Source organism: Limulus polyphemus, unplaced genomic scaffold, assembly GCF_000517525.1.
Source record: "Limulus polyphemus unplaced genomic scaffold, Limulus_polyphemus-2.1.2 Scaffold2819, whole genome shotgun sequence".
Classification (NCBI taxonomy): Eukaryota; Metazoa; Arthropoda; class Merostomata; order Xiphosura; family Limulidae; genus Limulus; species Limulus polyphemus.
In genome coordinates, this window is record NW_013668429.1 from 110165 (window position 1) to 130305 (window position 20141).

At 32.2% G+C, this 20141-nt stretch overlaps 1 protein-coding gene across 1 annotated transcript in view; it reads left to right on the forward strand.

The window, feature by feature from the left end:
• Positions 1 to 20141, forward strand: part of LOC106467981 (THO complex subunit 2-like) — a 138000-nt gene that overhangs the window by 102666 nt on the left and 15193 nt on the right. The window contains exons 10-12 of the mRNA XM_013928374.2: positions 10097 to 10234; positions 14392 to 14561; positions 14819 to 15008. Coding sequence (XP_013783828.1) covers positions 10097 to 10234; positions 14392 to 14561; positions 14819 to 15008 — 498 coding nt within the window. The remainder of the gene's footprint in view (positions 1 to 10096; positions 10235 to 14391; positions 14562 to 14818; positions 15009 to 20141) is intronic.

The window sequence follows — 20141 nt, forward strand, 5'->3', positions numbered from 1 at the left end:
GAGTAGCTTGTGGTTAATGTAATTCGATAGCATAATGTGAGCTCCATGTTCCCCAAGTGATTTACAACTTATAATGGCGAGAATAGTAGTTAGACACTGTTCATAGGGCAATAAAACAATAAAATTTAAGTATAAATAGATGTATACTGTTATAAGTTTAAAGCTACTAAGGATAAATAAATTTAGTTTCATGTTACAATTTGAAGTCATTCTAGAAATAAAAAAGGGGTAATTTAGATTTATTTCAATTTTTTATTTATTTTTTGGTGGTTACAAGGTTGGTCAAACTGACCGACCTTGTATAGAGTTAGGGTACAGAAAATAAGAAATAAAATATAAAGTTTTACTGAAAACATTTGAACTGTATCTAAGAGGTTTTAGAGATTACGCAAATGAAATTTGAGTTTTTCAGATGAAGAAAAGTATTTTTAATTTTAACATGAAAAATCACTTTGCACACGGACTTTTCAAAACAAATACTCAATATATTCATGGACAAATCTTTTTTTTTAGTTAAGTTAAAAATACTTCACTAAAAAATAGGATTTTTTGTATGTGAAAGTCTCGTAATGTTTTCTGAAAATCTGCCAAATTTTTTGAAGATATACATACTATATTAAAAATTAGTAGTATCGAAACTATAAAGACTTTAAACAAGTACAAAGAGATCACATGGTCAGTCAAATTGACCAAGCCCATGTTGAGAGGGTTAATATGGGGGAACTTGTACATTAGAATTGGTCCTTGGTCATTTTTTGTGTTATGTGATGGAAAACTTCATCTCATTTAGGCATACAGACCTTTGGTCTGCATTTACCATAAAGTCTATGTTGTACCAGTTTGTTACAACAGTGATTTGTATTGGTTACTGAAAGATTATTCACTCTGTTGCTAGATTATTCTTTGTATTTTTTCTCTTTGGTCCTTTTGGTTTTTCCTGATGTGAAAATGTTGTGGCTGTTTGTAGAACATGAACCTCTGCATGATCATATTAAAGTGATACTCTAAAATGTGAGAACAGCCTAAAAATCCTTTAAACAGGAGCAATAGGATATAGAAAGATCAAGTCAAGAACAGTTTAATCAAGAGATCAAACTGATAACCATCTACAATCCTTATGAAAAGACAGCCTATTTGCCCAACCAGAGAGCTATTGTATAAAGCAGCTAAGAGATCCTGCAAAGCCCATAAAATTCTGCTGCTGAAGAAGGGACATCAGCCAAAGTAATGACTGTTAACTGCAAGCAACAACTAAAAGTGTTCAACGTTTATAATGTAAAATAGTTAGAAGGTAAACATTTTTGTGAAGTTGTGCAATTAATTTGCACATCTACATCTTATAACATAGTCAATATTTGTTTGTGAAGGATACCACTGTAATATTTTTATGGGAAAATAAAATGCAGAAGAAATGGTTTGAATAACTCTTGTACAATACAGTTAAAGCTAAAATTTAACAGTTTTTAAATATAATTATGCTTCATCTGTTTATTATTAACTACTCAGAAATGGTTTATAATGCACCATTTTAACTTCAAAAATAGAAAAAAAAGGAAAACTGATGTGAAAGGGGGAGGAACACCCATCTCACAGTCATTTTCTACATGATTTTCCAATAATTGAAAACTTGACCATTCATGTATGTATCTTATTTATTAGCAAAATCAACTGAAATGTGAATATTTGTGAGAAAAATTAAAATAATAATAATAATGTGTGCATAATATATCGTAACCAAAATGCTCTTGTATGTGACAAAATACTGCTATGCGAGTGAGAAATTTGTAAGCTAATTTTACTAGAATTAGAAATGGGTCTACTTACCAATTGTATTTTATAGTTTAAAATTAGGTAAAACAAAAAAAATATATATATAACATCAGAAACTTTACAAAATAAACAAATGTTTTTTTTCATGAAGCTTCATAAAACAAAATGTTTTTCAAAAATCTGTGGCATAAAATTATATGCATATGCTAAAACATCAAAAAGCATAATGAAAGGGTGAAAAATGAACTTAATTATCAGTTTGCAGATTATATAGTGATGACCAATCCCACTGTTCATTGGCAAAAGAGTAGCATAAGAGTTGGTTATGGGTGCTACTGGCCAGTTGCCTTCCCTACAGTCCACAGATTAAAATCATGGAAGTCAGCAAATAGCATTAATAGCTTTGTCATAAACACAAATGCAAGTGATCTTATTCTCACATATCAGAAAATAAATACAACTACCCAACATACATATAACATTTTTCACTAAAAAAATTATAATAACTTAGAAAAAAATGTCTTGGAAAAGCCTATAGATAAAAAAAAACGATGTGGATAAGTTTTGGAAAATGCTATTGTGCAATCAAATAAATTTCATTAAAAATGAGGAGGTGATGCTACTTTCCAAAATTACTTTAGCTTTTGAAGAAAGAGAAAAACAGAAATTCAATATGAAAAAGTGCCAGTACTTTTAGCTACTATGTAACCATAAATTATTTATGTACTAGGTAAAATCTTAGCCTCTTTAGAGAGTAGCTCTTGTCTGGTACTCTCTACACAATGGAGTATTACCAAAATTGTAACCTAGTAGTGTCAGAAATCTGAAAATTATTTTGAAGTTAGAAATATATAAGTTAACCATAGTAACTATTTGTTGCTCTTTTTTTTCATAATTGTCACATTAATTAAAACATCCAAATTTTGCCTATTTAATTCATATAGAGAAACAGGAGACATTTGTGTCATCTTGTTTGTATTAATACTTCTGGAGATCACAAATTTTCTGTTGTGTGCACAAGTTACTACAAAAATATGAAATTTTGTAGTTTTCATTAAATGCAGATAATTGCATGCATGTGTGTTTCTTATACTTGTCATTCTGTGTGCAGAACAATAACATTGATTTATTCATAATTTATCTTAAGGCTAAATAGTAAATGAAAAAGTGAACATGAGATTGTGTCTTTTATGCTTTGTTTAATTATTGTTATAACATTCTGGCTGTTTCATAGCTGTACAAGTTTATAAATTTTATTTTATTGAAATTTTGATAATGGTATAGCTTACCATCTTCAGTGTATTTACAATAGTTTGTTGAAACCCATGTTTGAATGAAACATATTTTAGTTAATTCTAATGATGGTGAACTGCATAGGCTTATAGATGTCTGATGTCTGTTAAATTTTTTTTTACCAAATACCTTGTTTTAAGTTCAAGTGACTTGGAAGCACAGAAAATTATATTTACAGAAAATTCAGATTGAAGGTTATCCCAGTCAATGTATTTGTTAATATAGTGTATCACCCCACATGATAACATTCTAGTTTTGCTTCCTATGTTATTGCACATCTACTGGTTCAGTGGTAAGCCTGCATGTTCACAACACTATAAACCAGGTTTTGATATTAAAGTTGGGCATACCACAGATAGGCCATTGTGTAGCTTCGTGCTTATCTCTCTGCACATGGGCTCAGTCAATTTGACCGACCATGTGACTTTTTTGTTCATGTATAAAGTCTATATATTTGATATTGTTAACTTTTGATATGGTGTGTATATCTTTACAAACTTTGGCAGTCTTTCAGTTAATAATAAGTCTTTCACATACAAAAAAATCATATCTTTTGTGAAGTATTATAAATAAACTAAAAAAATATTTGTCCTTGAATATATTGAGAATTTTTGAATAGTCCATGTGCAAAGTGACTTTTATGTTAAGATTAGAAATAATTTTCTTCGTCACAAAAATATCAAATTTCGTTTGTGTAATCTCTAAAACCTCCTAGATACACTTCAAATGTTTGTTTCAGTAAAACTTTATTTTATCTGTTATTTTCTTTACCCTAACTCTATACAAGGTTGGTCAATTTTACTGACCTTGTAACCACAAAAAAAAAAATCTAAATTACCCTCTCTTTCTTTCTAGAATGACTTCAAATGTGGTGTGAAACTACATTCATTTATCCTTAGTAGCTTTAAACTTGTAAGAGTATACATCTATTTATGATTAAAATTTAATGTTTTATTGCCCTTTGAACTGTATCCAACTACTATTTGTGCCATTATAAGTTGTAAATCACTTGGGGAATGTGCATCTCATGTTACGCTATTGAATTACATTACCCATGAGGTACTCTGAGCTGCTCGCATGCATGACTCGTAAAATATTTTTATGATATTATTATTGTTTATTTTACCTAATCTAACCTAAAGAGATCCATATTTTTACATTTTAGTTACTTTTATAATAATAACTAAAGAATAAACATGAAAAACAAGAAATAAAGTACTTAACCAAGTGTTCTTCTTTTTCTTCTGCGCTGATGACTATCCTTTTTTATACTAATGGTAGTAGTGCATTAAATAATTTTTTTTTGATTAAATAATGCACCAAAGAACTTAGACTAATAACATGTAAAAAGCAAACAATTTCTTCTAACAATCAAAATTTTTCTGGCTTTCTGACTATGCGACAAGAGCTGTTACAAAATCATTTAAGTTTCAGCCATTGTGATCTCCATGGAAACCAAAGTTGTATTCTGTGTTCAAATCACAATGTAGTAGAATACATCATATGATAGATGAAAACCCTTAGCTTTCTATTGGTTATAGGTAATATATAATTAAACATAAGAGAGAACTATTAACCAATCTGGAAAGAGAGGATGTGACAGGTAGGTGTGGCAAGAGGGGTCTGAATTTTTATTTGACGGCTCAGTAACCAAACAAGATTGAAGGCTATAAAAATTATGGTTTGTCTGATCAATGACAATTTTATAGTGAGTAATTTATGTTGAATTTCATACTTGTTGGAGAGGGGGATGGATAAAATAAAGAAGAGAAAATGTGTAATGTGTGTCCCACTAGGGGAAATTCAGGATTTTTTAAAATATATATCTTGTAGAGTTCATAACGTAAAACTTGTATACTATTCAAATATGGATTATTAGTTGAGATTTTATCATATACTAATTGGTATAACATAAATTACAAGTAGTTTAATAAAATTTTGAATGTATGCCACTAAAACCTTGTCATGCACAGTAAAGGATACCCGTGGGAATAGGATTAACTAAAAACAAAACCAAAAAACATTCTTGACTAAGATAAAGATTTTGAAATTTTTACAGTTGTGTATATTTTAAGTGTTATATTTATATAATTGTAAGAAATAAAATATTCATATAATATTAGATGCCTGATCCAAAATGTGATTAGTATATTGTGGAGTGGAAGTATTTTTAAGAAGGAAAGGTTCCAATACGATATCTTACCTCCTCTCCCAAAATAGCTTTTCTTGACTAGCACTGCCCTCTATTGGCACAAATGTTTAATGCCATCCACTAGCCTTCTACCTCCTGCTTCTGCATATCCACATGCATATGACCATGCAGCAGCTCTCCAACAATAGGAGCATGACACCACTCCTATCGTAAACTGCGTCCTCTTCGCATCTGCACTCATTAATCATTTCTAGGTTGGCAGTAGTGCTGTATAGACGTGCTAGTCTTTGTTTGTGGATTTGTCGATATTTTAGTTTTACAACTGACTTCATTTTTTCTTTAATATTTATTTCAGTGTTTGCATTTTGTTATTGTGCTAGATTGCCCCCCCCCCCCCCCAAATTTTTCTCACTTTTCAAGGCCTTTTTCCTTTTGTATTGTGGATCTCTTTCTGTGGTAAGTGGTGTCTGACCAGATACACTTTTTTTAATACACTCTGTCCATCCTGCAACCATGCTATTGTCAATTACATTATAGCTCTTCCTGCCTCAGAGCTGATGTACAATTCCAGATGCTGCCTGGTGTTGATTGTGTGTCTCTGTTTTTTGTTATCCATAACTAAATATTTTTATCACAGGTTTGGGTTATACACACTGTAGAGATGGGGTGTTCTGTAGGACTTAGAGTAGTTCTCTCTAGCAGTATTTTACTTCATAAATATGGTTGTCTTGGACTGTACACTCATCGACTAACATGAGTAAAGCATATAGAGATTGCTGCCCATCTCTGCTGCTCCATATCATTGAGTCTCTTCCTACTACAGACCTGATGTACAATTCCATATGCTGCCTGGTTTTGGTTGATTGACCCTGTGGAGTAGTAGCTCTGCTTTACAAAATAGGGTGTTGCAGTCACCTGTTGCACTGTCTCTGGTTATGCCATTATCTGGACTCTCCAATGCATTTTTCCCCCCTTTCTGCTAGTGAAAAATGAGAGTCCTTACCATTTGCCAGTTCCTAGCTGCTGAAATGGTGGACTGTGTCCTTCTGAGTGATGAATCATACCACTAAGTTGAGAGTAGGGCAATGACATTCTGCAGTTGTTGCTGGCATATAGCACTTCCTACCATGAACTTGATGCAAAATTCCAGGTGCTGCCTGGTTTTTGTTGTTGTACTGGGCCATTTTTCGGTCTACATATCTGATTGATTTTTTTCTTTTATGGCATGATGCTCTTCCTACCACAGACCTATTGATCAATTCCAGAAGCCAACAGGTTTTGGTTGAAGCACTCTGCCATGTCATAACTGTTATATATATATCATTTCAGTTATCCTCTCAGGCTTAGACTTTTCTCCTCCCTACTGTCCTCCAGATGTATATTCCTGGTGAGTCCAGTGTTGGTTGGAGATGGACCAGCTCAGTAAATCCCCACATCTGTGTTGGCAGGTTTCCCTCCTTTTAACATGGACTGGATGACAAATGCCCACTGCTGCCACGTTTTGGACTGGAGATGTCATTCTGCTGGGGCTTTCCACCTTCTTACTGTCTGCTGTGTGTCAGTTCTCAGCGGATCTGGTGTTTGTTGGGTTGGAAATGCGCACAAGTAGTGATGGATTTTGGTACTGAAGCTTGCCTTCCCTACCAATTCCCATATTGAGGTGAAGAGGTAGGCGTTGATGTACCATTTCAGAGACTGCTCAGTGTTGGTTGAGGTCAAACTACAGTCTGTTGTGTCCTTGCCACTCAACACCCAGAAGTCCTATTCATTGGGCATACATATTCTGGGATTTTTTTCATGTTTCCACCTTTTATGTTCACAATACTGTCATAAAAGAATGAAGAGTATACCTGGATCAGATGTGTTGCAGTTTCCCACTGAGATGTGATGTTTTCTGTTTTGATTCCATACCTACTGGTCTCTCTTTGAACGCTTCCTAAAGTGGGATCATATTTTTTTATTGGCCCTTCACCAGTTCAATGTGGAATTTTAGCAGAGGTAAGATATTGTATCAGAAGTTAGCATTTTCTTACACTGAAAATGCATTTCCTATAGATACTTACTTCCTCTCACATTTCTGATGATATAAGAGATCAATCTCAAAATGATTAATGAGTGCAGATGTGAAGAAGATGTTGGTTATAATAGGAGTAGTGTCATGTTCCTATTGGTGGAAAGCTGTTGCATGATCATTTGCATGTGGATATGCAGGAGCAGGAGGTAGAAGGCTAGTGGCATGCATTGAAAAATTTGTGCCAATAGAGGGCAGTGCTAGACAAGAAAAACTTTTTTGTGAGAGGAAATAAGTATCTATCGGAAATACATTTTAATTGTAGGAAAATGCTAACTTCCATGATGAAAAACTGTTAAATTGTGAAGTTACAATTGAATAAAGCAAATTTGTACCTCTACTAAAGTTTTAAATATTATAAGTGCACATAAAAATAAGGATTTTACTTTAAAAATATGAAATTAATAATAGTTATTATGGTAGACATTAACCCACTTTATGTACATTAGCCAGTGTTGTTCCTAGGTTCTCTAGTTTTAGGGCCCTTTGACCCCTTGTATAAAAATTAAGGGAACAGAGGAGAAATTTTGAGAGAAATCCTTGAAATGTTTAGTTTTTCACTTTGAAAAGTATTATGAAGGGTGAACAGTTACATTTATTTGATGGAATAGGATGTTTACTGTTTTTCTAATTCCACATTAAAGAAGTTATTATTACAATTCTACAACACCTTTAAAGGTTTGGTTTGCATGAATTGTGGGTCATTAGACATATGTAAGTTGGCTATCCTTAACCCAGAAGCTTATGGGTGGATACATCACTAGTGTATTGATGTTAACAACATATGTAGTAGTTCAAAGGTTTTCTTATAATATATAAGTACAGTAATTCTGTGTGTATTTTATTTCTTGTCTGTATTGGAAATCACACTACAAATGTTCTTTTTCTTTATTTACTCTCTCTTATGCATATAATTAGAAAAATAAGCCCTAAACAACACAAAGAAATATAAAAGTTAAAATTGTCATCCACCTGGTTCATTGTGGCTGGGTCTCCATCCCTCGTTCTTTGCCATGGAATGAGGCTTGCTGATGCAATAGAAATATTATTAGCCTTGTTTTGGATGTAGTAGAATTACGGTCTAGTTTCCCTCTTATTGGTCAAAATTGAAGTAAAATGTAGTCATGTTTATTACTTAAAACACATGGGCCAGGAAAACTTTTTGGGTACAAATATAGGCCTGCTTGTGGAACTTTGTATTTGAATCAAAATAACAGGTGTGTTATTAAGTCTGATATATACTGTTTTCAGGGGGATCACACTTAAAAACTTGCAATTTCCACAATTTCATTCTCTAGGCTCAACAATTACAGAAGTAAACAGAAATCTAACATCAGTTAAGCACAAGCTAACAAGTATTTCAAATTTCACTACTTAAATAAATGAATATTAAATAATTTGAAATTTAAACAAAATTAAATGAAAATGGTGTTTTCATTATTTAAATAATTTGGTCAAAATTCATTGTTTCTGGAATCTTATTTTATCTGACCAGTGTACCTATTCACTTTTGGACTTACAATACTCCCATTATTATATTTTTAAATAATAGCATAGCAGATGACAACTTGCTACAAGTTTAAAATCTTTTTTGGTTATTGATTTGACAAGGAAGTTAGTTAAAATTCTATTGGTGACAAAGGTTATAGAAAACTTTAATAATTTTATTAAACTTTGTCATCATAAGGGTTTTCACACCCATCAGAAATGTGAGAAAAACAGGAAAATTACATATTTTTTCTCCCAGTTAGGAACTGCTCGGGAATTATTACAATTTTGTCAAAAACTGGGAATAAGCCAGTAAATTTGGAGTGTGCATACAAAGTATTTATTTTATTTTTTGATTGTCTGTCATTTTCATGGTGTTGCTGATTGTGTTCCATAACACTGTTTTTGATTGGGTGATAGATAAGTTAGTATCCAATCAAAAACAATTTTAGAAACATTGTTTTTAAAAATTTTCATTACGTGCATTCCTGAGTGCCACAATAAAATGCCCTAAGTGGTGTTCAGTAATTCTAAAATAAGCTGAGGCAATGTAGCATTCCAGATGCCATAGTAGGCATAAACAAAGTTTTGGAACAAATACTTGATAGTTTTTTGTTTTTTTTTATACATTCCTCCACAGTATGTGACAAAAATAATGTCACGAAGGAGTGCACCCGGTTCAACATAACTGAAACACTGTGCCACTTACTTGCTCTCTAATTTTATTGTTAGTCAAATCAGACTCATTCATAATCTGTCATTATTACTGCTGATAATTAATTAAATTTTAGATACAGGTAATAGCTATTAAAAATAAATCAATAATTTTAAACTTTATCAGATTTTCATAAATACACAGTAAATTTACCTCGAGTTACCTTTTTGAAATGAAATAAAAAACACACAAAATACATTGACTCATGAAACCTGGAAAAAGGAATTTTGATCTGGAAAAAACCTGGAATTTTACCTCTCCCAGTTGATGGAAAACATGGAATCAGTAGGCCTAAATAAGAATTGTGGTGTCTTTGTTTTTTAATCTTTTTTTTTTTAGCTCTTTATATTTTTAACTTTAAAGTATATGGGTATCTCATTTTTGTACAATTGCATGAATTTATAAACAGAAGTATAAATATTAGTGATACAGAATAAATATGTAACAAACGTTATTCATGCATATGGTACATAATTTAAATGTTCAAATGATGTGCTGTTTCTATTAATTTCTATATCTTTTGATTTACACACTATATTTTTTAAACATGTTTCAGAATAGCATTACAATGCTACTATAATAAAATTAATAACCTTTTTTATTGCAGCTAATGCCACAGGATAGTAAAATGATAGAATCTTACAAGAATGAAATACAAACAGCAAAAATTTATGCTCGTCGTGCAAACTTTGTCATGATGCCATTGGAAACAAAGGAAGAACAAGTGGAAGAAGAAACCTTTAAGGTTAATGTATTCGTAGTTTCTTTTATGAAATGTAACATTGCTACTAGTAAGTATATTTGAATAGTAAAAAAAAAACAAACATGTAACCATGGATATTTTTTGCTTGTCAAAATAAGTAGTAACGTTGTTATGATATTAAAGTGAGAAAATATTAATTTTTCACATAAATTTTAATTGGAAAACTAATTTGAACAAATGAATGTAGTATATAAAACGTGTAGAATCTATGTTATATATTTAATAGCAATTCCAAATATTGTATCTTTAGTTTATTAAGAGTTGGTTCAGTTTTCCTCATGTTTAGTAGGGTTGTTAATTGTAATTTTCTTGATCAGTCAGTAATGCACTTATTGTGATAATTCATCACAACAACAGCATTACCTTTTTCAACCTTTGTAATGACATGGCTTAATATCTACAAGTTGTTTGAAAACATTAATTTCACCTTTTGTTATATTAGGTTTTACAAATTTTCATTTATTCACTAGTTATCTTACTTTATCAGAAGTATTTTTCAGAAGTAAATTATAAACCAGGGGTCAAAATTTATGCTCTCCCAGTTTCCATAGAAAATCAAGTTTCATTAAGGGAAATTAGTAGAAAGGCTAGATTTTCCATACAAGAAATGACTGAGTTGTCATTCATTTCCCATAAATTTATGGGAATCAGACCAAAATGTCATATCCCTCTTCAATACGGAGATTATCAAAACTATAACGACCCTGTTTTTTAATTCTCTTAAATGTGGTTTGAAAGTTCATTATTTTTTCTTCTGAAGAGATAAATATATGCAGTATGGCAGAGCATGGAAACGTGCTATGAAGGCAACCATCTTTAATTGTCGTAGTCACAATTTAAAATATGTAGCAATTTCTGGATCAATTTTTAAGTTTTTCATTTCAAGGCAAATATAAATAAATAATTTGTCAGATTTATATATATTAATATTGGGTCAAAATAAACACAATAATTCCATTTAAAGTGTCTGTAATATAAACTATCAGTTCAAATCTCTCTAAGATTGCAATTGTAGTATTTGCTACACTAGGACATGGCACACAGAGTGACAGATAAGTGGCAAGCAGAGTAGGGAGGGCTACTGAGTTTGAGCTAATTCTAATTCTGTTATCAACATGAGTCTTCTGAATTTTGGATTTACAAAAGGAACAAATAGGAAATCAGAGGACAGTTCTAGCCACCCTAGATCAAAAACTGCTATGCCTGAGGCAAAATCCACTTACATGCCCATTGAAGAAGGCCAGGAAGGTAGTATATCCAACAGACACAGCAACATCAGCTTTTGCCTAAATGTCTAAGACAATCATCAGGTAACTCTTGTAAAACTATGGATGTGAAAATTGTGAACAAAGATTCACCAGTATATAGGTCTATTGACAGAGACGGTGCAAATGTCAGTGTAGAGTACGAACTTAAAGAAGCTTCATCTTCTGCTGTTGGTAAGAAAAGAAATTCATAGTATAAGCCAATTTTGCTTTGGTGTAATACTTAGGCTAATTAATTTAAATTTTGAATTTTATATTACCTGCAATACCACATGTTCAACATTTATTAATTTTAGCAGAGCCTGAGGTTATTCCTGGAGCAAAATCCATGCCCACATCTGAGTAAATCTACAAGGACAAGCATGGGAGGCCAAGCAAAGGATTATCATCAGCTAGTCAAATAGATTATGAGCTCATTAAACATGAATGAAAGTTTTAGGCCAGCTGGAAGATAGGTAGACCATGGCTTGAAACTGAACAGAATAAAATATTGTGTTCCTGTTATGTCACATATCACAATAAAGTTGGCCATGTATGGCAATACAGTGATGCTTTTATCAAGGGAACAAAAACTATGAAGCTAAAAGTCATCAAAATGCATCAATCCAGTGATTTTCACAGGTGCTACGAGGCTGCAGCTTTGTCAAAAATGACTTCACCTGAAAAGCAGCGTATAATTAAATGTGCATCAAAACTAGATGAAGCCAACAAAGAACTGATGTTCAAAGAATTTGTGACCACATTCAAAGTTGCAAATTGCAATGTCATATAAAGCTTTCGCTGGTGATCTTCAGCTTTTAGAAAGGAGTGGTGGGTCTCAGTGTGCCAATATTATATCAAGGTATTCATCTGATAAAGCTTGTGTAGGGTTTGTGAAATTAATTGCTGAAGATTTGAATGCTGATTTGGTAAATAATATTCAAAACAGCATATTTTTTTCTGTATCATGTGATGGTGGTACAGATGTTTCTTCATTGGAAGAGAAAATTGTGTATGTGCAATTCTTGAAAGATTATGAGCCTTGCACTGTTTTTTTGTGTGTGTGCAATGTGAAAAAACCTGATGCAGACCACATTCTTGATCATTTATGCACCAGTTTGAAAAAATATTTACAGGTGGATGATTTGTCAGACCTAGTCTCATTTGTGGCTAATGGAGTTGCTGCGAATTTTGGCATTTGAAATGGAATGTATCAGAAATTCTTGAAGTTTCTACCAGAGACTGAAGGTATCCATTGCATGGCACACAGATTCAAACTGTCACTGAAAGATGCATCAAAAAAGTCAAGACTGGTTCCACAAATGTCTGAGTTATTGCAGGCTATATACAAATTTTTATCAGTACAGAAAGCTTCACTGAAAAATACCCGTGAGACAGAAACAGCAAATTTTTATCTCCAGGAAATGTTTATGGAACAAGATGGATTAGTCATCGAGCACAAACATTAAGTATGGTGATTAAAATGTGGCAACCACTGGTGATACATGCAGCTGAAATCATTGAAGAAACTAGAAGTAAATGTGCAGAAATTTATGGCAAAGCATCTAAATTAAGGAAAGAATTTACACTACTAAGATCAGTATTGACAATATTTGTATTAAAAGATTTTTTATTTTCTCATATACATTAGCTTGGCACTGCATGAAACTTCTTATATCATGGCCTACATCCCATCTAAGATAAAGGCAACACTGAAAACACTAAAGCAGTTCAATGTGAAGGAAAAAGTGAAATCAAACATACACACTGCAAGGACTGATTTTACAAACTTAGATTTTCATAGTTTAATACACGTGAAAAAACTTATTTGTTTTCATGGAGTATTGCATTTATCAACCCAATTTTATAAATATTTGCATTCGTAATATACAGTCTTATGTTAAACATAAATTCCACATTCCAATAGATCTACAATTTTATAGAGGAAAATCTATTTAGTGTGAGGAAAATCATTGAAATATGAGGGAAAGTGAAAAAAAAGTTACTTTCCCATGAGGGAAATTATCTTTTTTGGAACATTTCACCCCCTGTAAACACTTTTCCTCATGGCAGAGGAATTTTATACATTGGAAAAAAGTTAAATTCCTCTTTTGAGAAAAGAATTAAAGAATGTGTAACTGAAAACAGAGATTGGATACAGTGTAGATGCATGGTTGTAGCAGTGTTTACACAATAAGACTGGGTGAAATTTAAGTTCAAGAACAGAAGAACATGAATGTGTTTTTTCATACATCTATCAACATTTTAAAGATACACAACACATTGAAATTAAAAACAAAAATTTATTGATGTGAACCCAGTGTTCAGAGTAAAAAAAAGAAGCTATTGTAACAAAGAAAAGAGCTTTTAATAACTAAAATTAAAAGGGTGGTTTTTATTTACTTTATGATGAAGAGTATTTTTGTGACATCACCATTAGGTGTATATTAAGGTATTGCACAGTTGTGCAATCCCCCAGTGGGGCAGGAGCAAGTTTGTGGACTTACAACATTAAAATTTGGGTTCAATCCCTCCTGGGCTGGACACAGCAAATAGCCCAATGTTAGCTTTGCTCTAAAACAAACATAAATCACAGTTGTGTTAAACTCAATGACAAAACCTTGTCGAAAAGCTGTACATTTGCTGTTATGTTAAACTTATATTAAAGTTTTTCTTCATTACCCAATCAAGCCGTCTCCAAACATTATACAGTTTTGTTAATGTATACTGATGTGACATTAATTATTAAGAAATGCTGTATTGTGGTGTCTTCTTCTTTTTAAATACTTTTTCGACTTTAAAGTTTATGAGATACTTCTTTTCCAAGCGATTAAATGATTAAAATGAATTTGGTGCTTTAGTGATCTTTAATATTATATTATATCATTCATATAGGAAGATAACCAAAAGCTAGGACTCTGCAGTGCTCTATTAGACATTGGCGACTGGAAACATGCTAGTGCTATCATGGAAAGATTGCCTGAGTTGTTTACAGTGTCTCATCCATCCATCAATAGCAGACTGGCTAAATTGATCAGTACTGTTGTGGAACTGCTCTACAGAAGGTAAAAATTTAGCTTTTTAGAAGATCTTGTGGATACTGAATAAAGGATTTCTTGTGCAGATGTAGGTGTGATGTTTAGGCCTTTGCTTTGTAAAGTAACAATAGTAGTGTGGTTCTAACTATTTATTCTAGTACAGGATTTTTCTATAACAATAATTTTTTTCAAAATTTATTATTTTGTATAATTTTACTTCATGCTGCACTGAAAGTAGATAAATTTTATATACTTAAACTTTTGTCTTTCATCCTTTTCTGTAGATCATGTAGACTGCCTTCATGTTTGGGACAGGTTTCTCAGTCAGTAGGGATGAATGTGAAAACAGTGAGCAGTTTCATAGAGTTTCATGATCATGCTATTCCAATGATTTTGTCTTTAGGCCCATATTTGCATACAGATCCTGTTTTGATGGCAAAAATAGTTAGGATCTGCAAAGCCTACTTAAATCAGGTTTGTAGTGTAATTCCACATTAATGTGAATAATACAATTTTTAACATACTTTCACCAAAGTAGAGAGATCTAATGCCATAATATAATACACATACCTAAATTAATTTAGGTTACTATATAGTGGTACAGAAATGACTCAAAAACTCCATAATTCTTATATATGCATCACATTGTAAGAGGCCTAACTGTATTTCTTTGATTTGCTGGCCCAAGATATACTGATGAGCCTTAAATAGGCAAAACTGCAGTCCACAGCAGAGGGTACAGCCAGTCAAGGAACGCATTAGGCTTCTATGTCACAGATGATATTTTAAATTTTATCTTTGGTAAAAAATAAAATAAATCTGTAACATACATATAGAATCATTAAACATTGGTCTTCTGTATAATATTGAATAATAAATTAGGTGAATGCCATAATATTATTCACACACATAAATTAAGTTATGATGAATTAAAAAGGACTCAATCTGAACATGAAATAAAAACAATAGTAAAGTTCAAACATTAGACTGAATAAATTGTAGTTATGAAATGAGAACATCATGTGGGGTAAGTGGGAGAAAGTTATTAGCAGTCACAAAAGAGTGAAGTGAAAATACCTTAACATGTTTGCTGCCACATAATAAATTAAATATAAATAAAATTAAATATTCAAGAGGTGCCAAGGAGCAGTCACAGTGTCTCAAACTCATATGCCACAAGAGAAATTTGGCTTTGAAACAAAATCGTCTGTGACTCACCAGTGTGTCACGCAGTCCATAACTAAAAGTTGGTAGTGACCCACCAGTGGGGCACATGGCAGCGAATGTATTAAAATGTAATCCAAAAATGTGCAAGGATAAGACATGCTGGAAAAAAAAGTCAAAAATCTATATAGTCATGAATGGTGTATAAATGCATACTAGCATTCAAATAGCAATGAAGATAATCCATATTTTCATTATACATAACATGGGTAAGAATTTGTTGTGCAAAAAAAACTATAATACATTTGAAATTATTAGAGGGCCTGGTTCAGGTCCTTAACCCCAAAGTCCTGAACCAAACTACCAATCACTTTTTGCAGCCAATTACATGAAGGTAGTTGCCCAGTAATAAAATCAAATAAAGAATAAACCCCACTTCAGGTAAACCTAAATAATTTAGAATGCTAATAGCAGAGAAATAATAAATAAGATACTAAAAGGGAAATGAAAAAAATAATAAATAAATAAAAAGGATTATGTTTCCCAACATAATTAAGTCAGACCATCCTTCTCTCATGAATGTGAAATGAAAAGAAAGGTGCCAAAGAAAGAGCATTATGTAAGTTATCATAGAAAGAAAATGAATTAAAACACTATATATTTATGAAATGTTTAGCAAGTATGAGCAGACTGAAGTAATGTTCAGTCATCTAGAAGTTGATCTTGTTCCATTTTACTTGCATTAGCCCTATCACCACGGGTATCCTTTATTGCGCATGACACAAGGTTTTAGTGTTTTACATTTAGTGTAAAAATTTTTAAACTTTTTGTTGTTGTACCAATTAGAATAGTATAAAATCTTAGCTAATAATCCATATTTTAATAGTATGTTAGTTTTAAGTTTTTAATTCTACAAGGCAATATTAAAGAAAATTCTGAATTTCCCCTAGTGTGACACACAGGACACATTTTCTCTTAGCATGTCATCTTCCCTGTTTTATCCACCCCTCAGAAATTAAACGTGAATTACATTCTGTAAGATTGTCATTGCTCAGACAAACCATAATTTTTGTAGTCTTCAATTTTGTTTGATTACAGAGCTATCAAATAGAAAATCAGACCCCTACTGCCACACCTACCTGTCACATCCTCTCTATCAGAATTCATTAATAGTTCTCTCTTGCATTCAATTATATATTACCTATAGCCAATAGAAAGTCAAAGTTTTGATCTTTCAAATGAAGTATTCTATAACATTATGTTCTGAATGGTTAAATGTCAATTTCATTCAGAGTACCAACATCATTCCTGTGAAAAAGTTAATCACTAGATTGGATGAACTTGTAATGAATCTTGTTTCATACTTAGAAAGCAAGAACAATTTTGAGAGGTAAGGGAATTTGTCTAATTTTTGCATGTTTATATTCTTTGGTGCATTAATTAAATAAAAATTGTTAAATGCACTACTATCATTAGTATAAAAAATTGGGGTTAACCCTCTTCGACAAACGATAGCAAGAAAAAAGAAAATTGATTAAGTATTTTATTTCTTGTTTTTCATGTTTATTATTCATGTCTAATTATAAAAGTTACTAAAATGCAAAAATAGGGATCCTTTTAGGTTAGTTAAGATTTGAATAGATAAAATAAATAACAATAAATTATAATAATGTTTCATGAGGCACACACACGAGCAGCTCGTAGTAGCTTGTGGGTAATGTAATTCATTAGTGTAATATGAACTGTATGCTCTCCAAGTGATTTACAACTTATAATGGCACGGATAATAGTCAGACGTGGTTCAAAGGGCAATAAAACAATAAAATTTAATTATAAATAGATGTATACTGTTACGAATTTAGAGCTACTTAAAATAAATGAATGTAGTTTGATGTTATAATTTGTAGTCATTCTAGAAGGAAAAAAAGGGTAATTTAGATTTTTTTTGGTTGTTACCTGGTTGGTTGAATTTACTGATTCCGTTTTGAGATTGGGTAGAGAAAATAATAGATAAACTATAAAGTTTTACCAAAAAAACGTTTGAACTGCATTTAAGAGGTTTTAGGAATTACACAAAAGAAATATGAAATTTTTGAAATTTTAAAATTATAAATACTTTTCCTCATGAAAATTACTTCGCACATAGTCTGTTCAAAACAAGTACTCAACATTTTCATGGACAAATCTTTATTTTATTATAAATACTTCATTAAAAAACATGATTTTTTGTATGTGAAAGACTTATAATATTAACTAAGTCTGCCAAGCTTTGTGAAGATATACATACTATATTGTAAGTTAGAAGTATTAAATCTATAAAGACTAAATGACTATAAAGAGGTCACATGGTTGGTCAAATTGACCGAACCCATGTTGAGAGAGTTAAAAAGTAAAATGAATAAATAAATTTAAAATGAAGATAAGTCAGAAATAAGATCATACCTGTTCTGAAAACTATAAAACTGAAAGAATTAAATGAAAAAGGATTGTTAGACTTGGAGATAGAGTCATGTGATAACAAGCTCAAGAGCAGGGTTAACCATCTCCAACCTATATTGATTGGGAGGACAACATAGTCACCTCAGCTAACAGGTGGAACTATCTTTCAACCATAAATCCTACATTTTCTTACCTGTTTCATTGTAGACAGTCATATAAGTACATTCAGTTCTTTCCTTCTCACTGGGGAAACAGCATCTTATTCCTATTACAACACATTGTTCTTTTCCTTTGACTCTTGAGTCAAGCTAGTACATAAGGGGTTAGACCATGACATATGGACACATCTTACTTTGCCTCTTGTTCCCACTGTAACTTGTATATCAGTGAACTGATCTGCTAAAGTATAATGTACACACTTCTATAGTCAGATCTAGGCTGCTTCAATGATGCTGGAACAAACCACAACTAGACCCAGGATCCACATTGTTACATTCATTGTTTCACTGTCTTGTCTTAACAATTCTGTTGTCCAGTGGCATTTCCAATTTTTGGTGGGCACATTTGTGCACATTGACTATTGCTAACCCTAGCCACTCTACATACTTCTTTAACATTGTAGGATGTCTACATATCAAAATTGAGTTGTATTTTTCTCCTGAGCATAAGTATGATCATCGAATATTGTGTAGAGCCCTATTCAGCTGCTTTTTATGGCATCATAACATACTGCAAGTATTCATCCAAGTTGGCTTGGCTGGGGTTAACAAATGTGGCAAGCATACACTGGATAGTTTGTATTACCAACTCTTCTAAATCAAATGACAGGAGGTGATAAAGCAAATGCCCATCTTAAATCTAACACTTTATACAACTTGGAGATTATTTGTCTTTTGAAATAATCTTCTTTATCTGTGTGATTCTTCTCTAATGCTCCAAACTGTGCTTTACAGAACTCCTCTTACATTTCAGATCTGGACTGTGCTGATGTATTGATGAATAGATATGCCATGGCTTACTCTTTAAGAAGTAGTCAACGATACGTTTTTATCAATGACATTTCTCAGTCTCCATTAGAGGACCATTAGTACCAGGGCTATTCTTTATGGAATAGTTCTAATAACTCTGTTAAAGTTTACCCTGCACAGTATTCATACCAGTGCTGAACATCTCAACTTGAATGCGGTCAGAAATGCTGTCAAATGTTAGCACAAATATAGATAATGTCATGGTGCCTTTCATGTTTTTTGTTGTGCAAAGCCCAGAGAATTTCTTGCTTTATAGCTTTGGAGAACACTAGCTTTAGCAGTCTGAGAACCATGATTCACTGATTTATAACAGTGGTGTATAGTACCTGACCATACAAGTGTCATGGGTTACATGTATCTTTGCTATGTTACTCCATTTGTACTGGCCCGGATTCATCTTTCTGCACCATAAGAAGGACTTGTGTCCTTTGGTTGCTCTTCCTGGAATTCCACTCATGACACCACACAAAAAATCAATACACTGAAAAATCTCATAAACACAACCACAAGTTTCTGTTCAACGGACTACATAGATGAAGAAATCAACCACATAAAGCATTCCTTCATTCACACCAACAAATTTCCACCTGCTATTGTTGAAAAACTCTCCAACATTCACCACAACAAAACTCAACTCACGAACAAAATTGATACTAACAAACCCAACAACAGAACATTATACTGCAGTTTACCTTTTGTCCCTGAAATCAGCTCAAGAATAATCCACACTTGGACAAAACTAGCCATTAAACACAAAATTCCTGTCAATGTCAAATCCTCTCAAAAACCCAGCTCTAAATTAAAATCTTTACTAAACAAAAATTATTTAGAATCACACAATGCCAGCATCATTTACAAAATAACATGCAATAACTGCCCACAATTTTACCTCGAAGAAACAGGAACAAAACTGGAAACCAGATTCACAGAACACGATAAAAAACGTCCCATGTTTTCCACCATTTGCAACTCAAAA